We start from the raw sequence: 12,713 nt of genomic DNA, 5'->3' as shown, positions 1-12,713 counted from the left end.
CACACAGGGCCTGAGGGCCAGCACGTTCCTCCCGCTACTTTTCACGAGTCAAAGGGGCAACACAGCTTGGTTTTTATTTTAGCCCGTATCTTCCGTGTCTGGCTATCTAGTCATCCATCTGTCTGTCCACCCACCCATCCCTCACCTATGCATCAGAAAAAAAAAATACCCAGGAGGATAACACACCAAAAGAGTGAGTGATATAGCAGGATTACCCACAATTGTGATTTCGTGGCCCGGTGCTTCTGGCTTTTATGCAACAAGCTATATTGCTTTTATAATAAAAGAAAATAAAACAAATCTAAAATATAGCCATTTTCGCTCTCAAAGCCCACTGCAAAGAATCACAAGTGGTTTCCCAGATTTATTTCCTAAAATGTCTGCAAATAAGCTTCACTCCAATTAAGCACACTTCTGAATACTCAGCTGCGGTTAACAAACTGCCAGTCCTTGGGAGTTCCGTTTCCCACCTCCCAAACAAAAGGAAACAGAAAGAGTCTCCGAGCAGACCCTGCAGGCTGCGGAGTAAAACACAAAGCCAGCTCTTCCTGGGGCTGGGGCTGGGGCTGGCATCGGGCTTGGGGGAGCATTCGGTGAGAACAGCAGCGAGGGCAGGGCCCAGCGCAGGGGTTCAGCCTGGGGGCGCAGGGGCCTCGCCCCTGACTTCTGACCTGGCCTGCTCTGCCACTCTTCTGCTGTTCAGGGACAGGAGCGGCTCCGGCCACAGCGCGATGACACTCGGGGGCACTCGGTGGCCCTCTCCTGGCCCCTGCGTCCGATTCTCGCCTTCCGGTTTTCCCAGGATCTCCTCTGAAGGGTTCCTGCCGACTCGAAAGGGGTGGAGAGGCAATCCGAGGTTTAAGGGCGCTTCCGTGGGTCTGTTGCAGTAAAGGGAGCGTATTTCGGGGCCCAAAGGGGGCACTTTTGATGCGCAACGGGGTGCTGGCTTAGGAAAAGCACAGACAGACGTATGCGGAATTCGCAGAAATGAGTATCGCTCTGTCACAGAGAGGTTAAGGACCACGGCTGCAGGCGTGAACCGGAGACGCCCCTGCAGAGGGGAGACCAGCGACACACCTAGAAACAGCTCCTGGTGGTTAGTCCACGCATACCGTTCTCCACAAAAATGAACAGACATTAGCAAATGTTATCCTCGTCATTCATAATTCATAGACAGCGGCAAAGCAGGAGCTCATCTCAGAAACAGAAGCGAATATAAAGAAGCGCGTGGAATCGAGCGCTTAATTATGAAAATGAAATTTGGGGACGAATGCAAATAGGTGACAAATATTTTTTAATGATTGCTCTCTTGAGAGTACCTTCCCAAAATGCTGAAAACACCACAGAGAAGAGAAGCTTCAGAACATTATCAAGTCCAAATTTCCGCTCCAGGTAGCTGTGAGAATCGACTCTGGCGGCAGAAATGCCCGGCCAGGCCCGCTGCCTCGGGATCCCTCACCTGGGGCCTCGGGCCGCAGGAGCCCGCCCGCAGGAGGAAGCAGCCCCAGCTCCTCCTGCCTGTCTCCTGCGCCCATGGGGCCTGTGTCTCCGTTGGCGAAGGAGCTGGAAAACGGTGGCTCAGCAGCGGTCATGCGGTCAGCGGGCTGCGGAAGGTGCTCGCCCGGCCCCAGAGACACCAATCCGCGCAGCGACGGGCCGGAGACAGGGCCTCTGGCGGTGCTCCAAAGCGGCCACGCAGGAGCAAAGGAGGAAAGAAATCTTGACAGTGACAGCCAAAGTAAAAGGAATGCGAGAACAAGTCAACAGCATAGCAACAGAGGGTGAAGAAGAAAAAGCATGCCAAGAAGGGTGAACGGGAGGGCGGGAGGGCGACGTGGGGGCAAGCCCCAGGCCAAGGAAGCCCCTGAGAGGCCTATGAAACGAACTACAGGAGAAAATCGAGCACAGACTAAAAACTGTGATTCAAGCCGTTTCCTGAAATACAAAGACCCAATTCCATAAATTAAGTAATTCGCAAATACCTCGGAGATCAGCACACTCGCTACAAGGCATTCTCGGAAAATTATTAGGCTTAAGCAAAAGAAAACTTTCTCTAGACACCTGGCAAAAGGGTCCTGCTGCTAGCGAGGGAAACAGAACCGGGCTGTCTTCAAACTTGCCCTCAGCAAAACTTCATGCCATCCGGCAGTCGGTAACATGCTGAAGAAAGTGGAGCCAAGGGTTGCTTTGCTCGGATGAACCAGGTTTTCCACTCTGAAGATCACATACAAACGCGGGAATGTTGCAGAAGTCACCCTGTTTGTATGAACACTTCCTTGGGGACCTGCTTGAGAACCAGCTTCAAATGACCAAAGGACCCGGAAAGGAGACGGGGACGCAGGCAGTGGGGAGACACCCTCCACTTCCGAGCAGTCTCCGGGTGCGCTCAGGGAGCTGCAAGAGCTTCTGCAGAAAAAGCAAGGGGAACCCCAAGACGGCCTCCGGACTGCGCTGTCGGCTACGACTGCCTCCCTTGGGGCTGGTTGTTCGAGCAACGTGTCTAGCTGTTCCCGAAGCAAGGCAGGAAGCAAGTCGGCCAGCCCGTGGTCCAGATGAAAGCGCTTCCCCCCAGCGCTGAGCGGGCTCGCTGCCGCTTCACTCCCGGGGCTGGGCTGACAGGAGGGCAGGGGCCCGAGGGGGCGCCAGGGCAGCATCCCCCACTGCACACGACCAGTGGGATGTGTGGATGGCTGCAGTGTAGAGCTAATTTGATACGATGAGGCCCACAGCCCCAGATGACTGTATCTTTAATTGGGAACATCACGCAAAGACTCTGCCTTCTCACAGAAGGATCTGAATTTCAGTTATGAAAGTAAGGGGCTAAGTGTTCATTGAGAAGATGGGCGCCCTCCACGACTGGGCACAGAAGGTTGGAATGGGCCCACCCTGCACACTCAGCCAGCACTTAGGGTAGCTGTGAGAACTCACATAACCCTGTAGAGAATAATTAGATCTCTGTCTTCTGCTTAGTCAACTCAGAGGCCTTTTGATGGTGAAATGTCATGATTTTATGCATCCCCAGTAAAGCAGGATAGCAAAATGGAGAGAGAGGAGAGTCCCATGGCAAATGAAGCTACCTTCTTGCAACACCTAATGAAATAAGCAAGAGGAAAAAAATTAACAACAGCAAAAAATTACCAGTATAATGCCTGATTTGCAATAGGAAAGACATGGAATCAACCCAAATGCCCAAAAGTAGATGACCAGATTACAAAGATGTGGTCCATATACACAATGGAGTATTACTCAGCCATCAAAAAGATAAACTCATGCCTTTTGCAGCAACATGGATGGAGCTGGAAGGGATCATGCTTAGTGAGATAAGCCAGAAAGAAAAGGAAAATACCAGATGGTTTCTCTTATAGTAGGAGTATAAAGGACCAGGGGGGGAAATAATAATAACGACCAACTATATACCAGAGACATTTTACAGGGGTGGAGGGGAGAATGGGGTCCAAAATGGTGGGGGGGTAGTTAGTGCATGGGACTGTGGTGATGACACACAGGTGAATTGGTGATGGGAAGCCCACGGGGATGACAACTGAGATGGAAAAGGCATAAAATGATGTAAAAGTAAACTATTATATTACTTTTAGAAATTCTGTATGATACCGAGAGTTAGGTATTTATCTGAAAACTCTAATAAAAATGATTTATATACACCTAAAAAAATTACCAGCATAAACTGAATCAAGGTGAGGATGAATGTAGGTAGACAGAAGTTTTGCTTCCAGTCATGCTGGATTGACTCATATTGAGCCAACACTCCAGCAGATAACAATTATAAACTCCAAACAAATACGGAAACAAAAGAATATGAGGCACTGCGAAGCGACTGACATAAACGGGAGTCAAGATTTGGCAAAGTGGACTAACAATCATTTCTTGGCCTTCGCCTGAGGACAGACCTCGGAGGAAAACACCGAGGCGGTTGGAATTTAGACATAAACCCAAGGTCTAGTGCGCTGCCATGGGACTGCAAGGAGGGGACGCGCATAAAGAAAGGCGTAGAGGGACCGCCATGGGTTTGCCGAAATCGCTGGCTAGCTCCTGACCTGTGGATTGTCGCGCCTGCAAGGCCGGCTAAAGCTAAAGTAACAGAGCAAAGATTTCAGATGTTCACACCCCTGGCAGGGAAGACAAAGATTAGCGTTTGTATGCAGCCAAGTGAACTGACTGCTAAAACAAAAACTGAAATTCTTTAGAGGAATCTGACAGCATTCAGAGCCTCTATAATGCATAATTTATTGCATCAGGATAGACTCCAAACTTGTTAGAAGTATTAAAAATGAAAACGAGGGGCCCTCCCTGGTGGCTCAGCAAGTTAAAGCGCAGCACAATGAAGCAGTCCAAAGCCGCTGCAGCGTGAGCTTGATGCCCGGCCAGGGAGCTGACCCACAGGGCGTGGCAGACCGCTCCTAACTGCCCACTGCTCCGCTCAGCAGTGTACTTCAGTCAATTTGACTGTACTGCTCCCCATTCTGTCTGTAGTGAATCCTCTCACCCACCGCACCTCTGGTCTGCACCCCCATTCCTGTATGCATAAAAATAAATCTTTTTTTAAAAATGAAAACTGAAAGCAGGACACCATGATCCACATTCAAGAAGAAAAGTAATTAGTGAAGACTAATCTTGAAGAGATGTAGTTGCTAGAAAAAGTAGATTAAAAATTTTAAATCATTTTAAAATATTTTAAAATTACAACATTGGGAGTATAAAGGAAAATATACTACTAATGCATAAACAGATGGGAAATCTCAGAGGCCAACAGAAGCTGTAGCAATTCATTTTGTGCTTCTAATGTATGTAAAAGTAAGATGTATGGCGGCAAGGTGACAAAAGGCGGGAAGAAGGACAGGATGGAATTGTGAGGTCATTTCACGTCCTGTACATTACTATGTGAATGCAAATGTTGATTAATTAAAGATATATAATGGAATTTAAAAAGTGATCAATTTATCCATATTTTTTAATGATGCAAAATTTACAGAGAAAAAAAAAAAAAACAGGGACAGAGGTTAGGTGAACAGAGAAGGAAAGAGACCAAAACACAAAAAGATGAAGGTCTCACCTGGAAGAAAATGTAGTTCAAGGTATACAACTGCCCTCAGAACATCATACTATGAACATGAAATTAGCAAAACAAGACGATGACAGAACAAATGAGATGGAAAGTAATAGAGTGGAGCAAAGGAAACGCCATTACTGAAGCAGTAACTTAAGTAGAAATAGCGGGGAATAAAACAGACCTTGATGAAAATCAAATTACAGGGATAATTAAAAGACCTAAAAAGAAAAATTACAGCATTGCAAATACAGAGGAAGAAGGCAAAGAGAACAAAGCTCTCACAAAGAATGTAGTATCAATAGATATAAAGGACAAGACAACCCAACATAAGTATAATGCGCATCACTGAGGTTAAAGATCTGAAAAATCTTTAACCCGCTGGGGGCGCAGCGGGTTAAAGCACAGCACTGAGAAGATAAAGCCACTTCAGCATGAGTTCAATCCCTGCCCCGGAGGTGACCACACGGCGTGGCAGACCTCTCCTGACCCGCCCGCTGCTCCCCTCAGCAGTGGACTATTCTGCTCCCCACTCTGTCCCTGGTGAATCCTCTCACTGCCCCTGCATCTCTGGCTGTATTCCAGTTCTGTGTGCATAAATACATAAATCTTTTTAAAAATCTGGAAAATGGAAGAGAAAGTTTAGTCAAAGGTATATCACTAAAAAACTTTGGAGAGTTGAATTTGCATTCGAATTTGGAAATTCAGAAATAAGTAGTTCTTCGGGCAACCAGCTAAAAGAAGCAAATCACAAAAGAGGAGGAAATACAGGCCAGCCTTGGGCTCCTCCAGAGCTGGGCTCAGTTCCAGGAGCCATGGCGCCCATCCATCACCCGGAAAAGGGGAGCAAGGGACCTGTGGTAGGAAAACCGGCCCAGATCCAGTCACCATCCCTCAGTTTCAATTCAGTGTCCGCTCTACCGACACACTCAGATGATAGTAAATATTTATATAGAGTAGCATCCACTTGAACCCATTTCTGTCTGTCCCTGGCACATCTGCATGTGGAAAGGCCCTGGGGGAGTGTCAAGGGAGCTTCTGTGGCAGGACTGGGGTGTTTACTTCAGTCTTTCTGCTCGTCTGTGCCAGCGTCCGCCTCATGGCTGTAGTTAGTATGAAGAGACAGTACAGGAACATGCTTAGTCTAGAATCAGGCATGGAACAGAGCTTAAAAGTGGGGCCAAGGATACGGTGCCAAGCTAGGGCTGAAAACACAAAGCAGCGCCTCTGGAGCCGGCACAGCACCGTCAGAGCGCCCACAGGGCTCGAGCGCAGAGGGCTTGGCCAGGCACAGAGGGCCCAGGGCCCCGCGCCAGAATGCTCCTGTCCCCCTCAGGGTCTGTCACCACGTGACCTGGGTGCCACGGACTTCCTCCTTGCCCTTCACAGCAGTGCCTCTCCCTCTGTGAACACCAAGGATACTTTGTCCTTCTCTCTCAGGTGTTTAGTTTGACTTGGCGCTGACCAGTTGAGACCACAACTCGGCCATGAACCAGCCCTGTGCCTCTGGGACATTTATTTTGCAACCTGCAACCAAGTTGCCTCAACTAAAAAATGGGATAACGCCCACCTCACAAAGCTGTTGAGAGAGACATCAACTAAAACTGAGGCTTCTGAGGCAGCTGTACAGAGCACGTCACTGTGGACACACGGCGACTCCCTCCCTGCTGTTTGGACGTTCACGTGCTCCGACCCGTAACAGCGCCAGGCCCGTGCCCACATTTGCGAGCACAGCCTCGGACAGGCGCGGAGGAGCGGGACGAGGGCCCAGGGGCCTGGCCGTCTGCCTGCGACTTCCCAGATCCTCACCTTGGCTGCCTGTGTAGTACCTGAGGTTCAGGTCCTTGTTTGTAGTGAGGGTCTTCAAAAACTCATTATAATCCACGGCGGTGTCCTTTTCAATGTTGTAGTGCTTTGCAAACCTAAAGGAGAAAGAGTCTTTGATCATCGAAACGACGACACAGGCTCCCAGCGAAGCGAGACTGTCCCGACGGGCAGACGCCACGCGGGCCGGCGAGGAGCTACAACTCGTGGTCCGAGCTACAGCTGCAGGTAGAGCAGCCGCCCTGGGAAACGGCTGTGCCAGACGGAAGGCCAGAGAACTCGGAGGAGCAGGGCTCTCTCGGCCCCGGGGCGTGGGCAGGCACAGCTGGAGCCGAGAAAGGAAGGTGCCTGGCTGCCGCTCGAGGGGTTCTCTCCGCTGCCAGGTGAGGGGCCGGGTCAGAGCCCCCCACCAGTGCAGACAGCAGAGGCAGGCCTCCGCACAGTAACGGGGGACAGTTAGCAGGAAACTCAGCTGAGAGCTGACGCGCAGTGCAGCCCTCCCGTGCCGCCTCCTCTGTGGGCAAAAGGTTCATTAGGCTAAAAGCACGCGGGGCCCTGCCTGGCGGCGCGGCGGGTTAAAGAAAAGCACTCGGAAGCCGGCTCCAGCCGCTTCAGCATGGGCTCGATACCAGGCCTGGAGCGACCCCCAGGGTGCGGCAGACCCCTCCTGTCTCCCCGCTGCCCCCTCACAGTGGGCTTCGTCCACTGGCCTGCTCTGCTCCGGCTCTGTCCCTGGGGAAGCCTCTCACCACCCCTGCGCCTCTGGCCTGCACCCCAGTTCTGTGTGCATGAATAAATCTTAAAACAAAAACCAAAAACTGCGTAGGGCTCAGGGGTTCAGCGAACCTGCTCTGCTTTCCCTCCCGCCCACCTCCTGGAGCGGCGTGTCGTGTCAGAGGCAAACAGGTTCACAGATGGCACGGGCTTCAGAGCCGCTGGTGGTGAAGGGGCAAAGCTCTTCTCTGACTCTACGCATAAGCTGAAAATCCCACTATCTGGCTTTGAAACATGTTAAGATGCTCTCTTTTTTTAAGTGAAGGTTCAAAAAGAGGTTTGGATTTTCCTTTTTAAGTTTCCTATTATTCAAGTCTGCTACTTGATAAATGGCTTTCTAGATAATTTCTGCATTACTGCATCTATAAAAAATCGACAGTTTTTAAATGTTTGGTTATATTATCTCCATATGTGTTGGTTTCCATAATTATCTAATTTCATGCTGCTCTCTAAAAATTTAGTAATTATCGCTTCAAGTATTTGTTATTTTTGTTTTCCAAATTTAACAGACTAATGTCATTCAGTGCGATGCGTACCTTTTTTCCCCACCTCAATGAATCTTGCCTATTGTTCCAATAAGAAAAATTACCCCGAGATCAGAGCGCTGCCAGATGCTAACACTGAAATTCCCGCAACGGCTCCATCTTCCACAGCCCCTCGTGTGTGAGACCGCAAAAGGAGGACCCCAAAGGGGGCACTTCAGGGCCCTGGCTGCTCGCCGCCCTTCGGAAAGTGCCGGCACCCCGCCTGCAGAGCTGGGGGCCCGGCGCCCCGCTTCCTGGGAAGTGCAGCACGCCAGGAGCCCTGGCCTTCCCAGGTCCAGCCCCACGGCCGGGGCCCTGCTGCACCCCTGTCCAGGACAGACAGACAGAACCCCGTAGCGATGCTCCCGCAGGTGAAACTTCAACATGAAGCCTGGTGCCACCTGGCAGCCAAATCTCACAGGTTCTGCCTTTGTTTCCACAGCAAAGGCAAGCGAGACCGACCTCTGCTAAGAGGGCGCGGCCGAGGCTGCTCCCAGGAGCCTCCGGCCAGGACGGTCTGCACCCTGCGCCATCCGCCTGGCACGCTGTCACTCTCGAGTGACCTCTCCAACCTCACCGCCTGCAGCCGGGCCTGCTGTGTTTCCCTGGGCGGCAGGCTGACTCCGGGAGCTGACTCAAGGGCCCTCGTCCAGCGTCTCGCCCGCATCCAGGTGCTTCAGACTGCAGGGCAACGGAGAGGGGCACAGTGTGGCCCTGAGACAGCCTGACTGGGAATAAAGCTGGCTGGTGGCTTAGCTCCAGACTCCTGTGACAGAGGCTGCCTGATATTTGCAGGTGGCCTATTCCACAGAGTCGCTGCCCCAAAATAAGGGCATCTGTGGAACCGTTAAGGCCCCTCAACCGTCACTGCGAAACAAGCACCTACTACGTGCCAGGCGCTTTGCAGGCACACTGCACTCTTTCTGGAATCTTCACACCAGCCCTACTCGGCGGGAGGCTCAGACTCCAGTTCTGTAGGAGAAAACGGGCTCTCGGGGAGGTCCAGGAGCCCCCCAAGCCCTGGCGCTGGCGCGGCAGAGGGCAGACCCAACCCCAGGCACTCCCGACTCAAGCCAGGCCACGGCCCCCTCCCCGCTGAGACGGAGGCTGAGGAGACAGAAAGCAGTTAGACAAGGGCTCCCCCACGCACTGCGCTTCCTGCTCCAGAGAGGAAGGCCGCCAGCACCGAGGCAGCTTCTCAAGGAGCGTGTTCTCGGGCTGCCGTGAAACAGCATTAAAGCAATTGACGAAACGGTCTGCTTTTAGTCTCCTGCGTTTCCACTCTGAAGGGAAGCAATTCTGTGAAGTTTCTCAAGCCGTATCAAGAGAACACTCTATTGTCTGGGGGGTTAAAAAAAATCTCAAATAAAAATTTGTGGAGTTCTTTATTATTCAACATTTATGAGATGGGGAACAGACAGTATCATTTTTTATAGATTTTACTAGGTTGGAGACGCCAGTGCCAAACACAAGGGTTATTGTCAAATAAAGCACTGTTTTGCTTTTTGATTGCCTGTTTTTGAAGAGTGGTGCTTCTGCTGTGTAATTGCACAAAATTATTTAATTTGTTTTGTTTGGATCTTATTCTGGACACTTTCCCAGCCGGAAAGATGTAAAAATTAAAACATCTATTATGTCTTTTATATTCTGAGGTGGGTTAGAACGAGGAGGAAAGAAGAGAATACTCAAAAGGCCAGCACCTCCGAGTCCTGCCTTCCCCTGGCTCCCAGCGCCCTGGGCCCGTGGCTCCGTCGGGCCCGAGGCTGCCACACCGGCAGCAGACTCCTCACAGAGGCCCGCGGGCGCGCCGAGTGCTCTCCCCGGCACCTGCTTGAACAGCGGCCTGTGTGTGACTGTGCAGAAGTGAAACTCGCAGGCCGGGTGAGACCCCGAGGTGCGGGCTTCGGGGCGTGGCCTGGGGGAGGTTTAGAAACGCGGGGGGGGGGCCTCCTGGCCGAGAGCCACAAACGAAATGAGGCAGCCCCCTCCTAGTGCCGTCCACTCAAGAGCCACACGGCCCCACAAGCCACACGCTGGCCATCTCGGCGTGAGCCAGAGCAGAGCGAGGCCCAGTGGCTCAGCGGCTGCCGCCGCGCTGTCCCAGGCTGTCCCAGGCCCCAGCAGCCGCCCCTTCCGCTCCCCCGAGCCCCTGCACCCACGCCCCAACTCCACCCGCCGCAGTCCTGGAGGAAAGCGCGGCTCCCGTTACTGGGCAGGACGAGGGCCCAGAGGGAGCGTGTGCACTGGAGCAGGTGTGACGTGGCTGGCTCCGAGCGGCGTGGGCTGTCAGCCAGCTCGCAGCTAGAGGGCGCGTGCCCGGGGGCCGCCACATGGTGACGGGGCAATCCAGGTGCCCGGGACCGCACTCAGGACTCGGCACCATGGCCAGCTCTCACCTCCCGGAGCCCGCCAGAGGGCAGGAACGGGCCACGGTGGGCACCTCCCGGGGCCACAGCGGTGCCTGTGCCAGGGCGGGGCAGGGGCTGGGCAGCGCCCGGTACTTACTTCTTGAACTCGTCGTCTCTCATCTTGAGGCAGAAGGTCTCCAGGACCGTCCGCAGCTCGTGGGCTTGAACCAGGTTAGTCCTGTTCACGTCGATGAGCTTGAAGGCTTTGAGGACGCTTTTGATGTTTTTGGAAATCTGGGTATAAAACGTGATTTGGGAAAAGTCAACAGCTCCAGTGTGGAAAACCAAGATGGGACTAAAACCTGAGGAAGTTTCTGAATGGTCCTTATAGAACAGCACGTTTTCAGAGACTCTCCGTCGTCGCTACTGCAAGGTGCCACGTGGGCGCTAACGAGCCCTGTGTGCTTACTGAGTGTTTCCAAGGCAATTTGCTCTGTAAATGGTCTTAGGAAGTTGAAAAAAAAAAAAAAAAAACCTCTTTCTGGGATAGAGCTGTAAGTCTCATACACAATTCATTCGCTTCTAGAACCAGAAGAAAAACCTTTTTGTTAATTGACACTTAAATCCACAGATCTGGCGCAGCGGACTTGGGGCTATTTTTCACAGCCATATGCAAACTATTTTTTCTAGGAGCTGAAAGATCTGACAGTGTATTTCAATCCCTCCAAATCTTTTGAAGATGTTACAGACACGTTTTCAGAGAGATCACCCCCCAATTCAGCACATGCATGTTATCGGGCACCCTGCGTGAGGGGCACCGTGGGGACAGAGGCGGGTGGTGTGGGGGGGCGGGCGGCAGAGGCACGGACCTGCCTCTGGCGCCCACACACAGGTGGGAGGTGCCCAGGCTCGCAGGGCTGGGCTGACCCCGCCCGCCGGGGCGACACAAGTGCCACCTCCCGGCTTTGGAAAACAGGGGCGCAGGGAGCTGTCCCTCCAGACGCTGCTGCTGGCACGGCTCCGGGCCTCTCCCATGATCCGCCAAGACGACAGAGGCCAGGGCCAGCGCCGGGCCCTGGAGGCTGTGCCTCGGCAGAGACTGAGCACCGCTGAGCCAGGGTGACCGAGGGGGCAGGGACTCCGGGCGGGGGGGACGGGAGGCGGGAAGGCCAGGCGGGATGTGGATGGAGGGAGACGAGGCCGCCCGGGCCTGGCTCCCCACTGCGCTGAGCCGCGTCCTGGGCAGATTCGGAGGCAGAAGAGCGCCCGCCCGCGGGAGAGGAAGGTGTGAGAGACCGACGGCCCCGTCTGCCCTCGCCTGGCCGCGCGAGGGCCGGTTCCCCGAGAGCAGGGCTGGCTCCCGGCTGCTCCTGGGCTGGGGCGGCGGTGGGCAGAGTGGACGCACCAGGAACGACTCCCTCCTCTTGGCACCTGCTGGCTGAGCGCCTGCCAGGAAGCCGTGCCTGCGCCCCCCTGGGGACGCACCCTGCAGGGCCAGGGCGTGATCGCGGCCCCGGGGCAGCCATCCACACAGCTGCACAGACCCGACTCCGCTCTGGGAGCAAAGGCCGGTGGCGACGTCCATACACTCCCCGCCTCGTCTGACAGCCGCGCGCTGGCCGGGCCCGGCCCACACCCGCGCGGGACCACGGCAAGCTGGCATCTCCCTGTGCTGCGAGGACGGAGCCCAGCCCCGGAGCACAAGCGGAGCACAAGGTTCCCTGGCCAGGCAGCTCAGCGCCCCGCGGCTCCCCTCCTCTGGTGAAACGGACGGCATGAGGCGATGCGCTTTTTTAAAACCCAAAGCAGCCCCAGATGGGTCCCCCGCACAGAGAGCCGGGAGCAGCAGACCCGGCACCCACCAGAGGTATGTCTCCAAGTTTCTTATCGTTTGTCAGACTCGGGTTTGGCAAGAGCAGGAGCGAGCTGCAGATGGCCAGGCGCATCCGAGGCGGCGGGGCTCGTCAGCCACCAGAGGGGGAGCGACTCAGGCCGGCCCTGCCCCCGCCCGTCTCCCAGGCCCGGAGGAGGCTGGGGCGAAGCGCAGAGGAGCTGGGGGGCGTGGGCCGCGCTCGCTCCTGTCTGGACCAGCTAGGCCCTGGCCGCGTGGGCACACTGGGACAAGACTTCGTTGGCAGCTAACGGGCCTCCAGCCTCCCCCCGCCGGCGCCCCGGCGC

The 12,713-nt window shown here is 54.1% G+C and overlaps 1 protein-coding gene across 1 annotated transcript in view; it reads right to left on the bottom strand.

Moving 5' to 3' along the window:
• The window catches only part of EFCAB6 (EF-hand calcium binding domain 6), a 127,605-nt gene that overhangs the window by 88,796 nt on the left and 26,096 nt on the right, over window positions 1-12,713 (bottom strand). The window contains exons 6-7 of the mRNA XM_012735104.1: window positions 10,693-10,829; window positions 6,875-6,987 (exon numbers count right to left, since the gene is read on the bottom strand). Coding sequence (XP_012590558.1) covers window positions 6,875-6,987; window positions 10,693-10,829 — 250 coding nt within the window. The remainder of the gene's footprint in view (window positions 1-6,874; window positions 6,988-10,692; window positions 10,830-12,713) is intronic.

This window comes from Condylura cristata, unplaced genomic scaffold, assembly GCF_000260355.1.
Source record: "Condylura cristata isolate star-nosed mole 26May11 unplaced genomic scaffold, ConCri1.0 scaffold00004, whole genome shotgun sequence".
In the NCBI taxonomy this organism is placed as follows: Eukaryota; Metazoa; Chordata; class Mammalia; order Eulipotyphla; family Talpidae; genus Condylura; species Condylura cristata.
The sequence above is the reverse complement of the archived record's forward strand: the minus strand, read 5'-3'. Positions and strand labels throughout refer to the sequence as shown.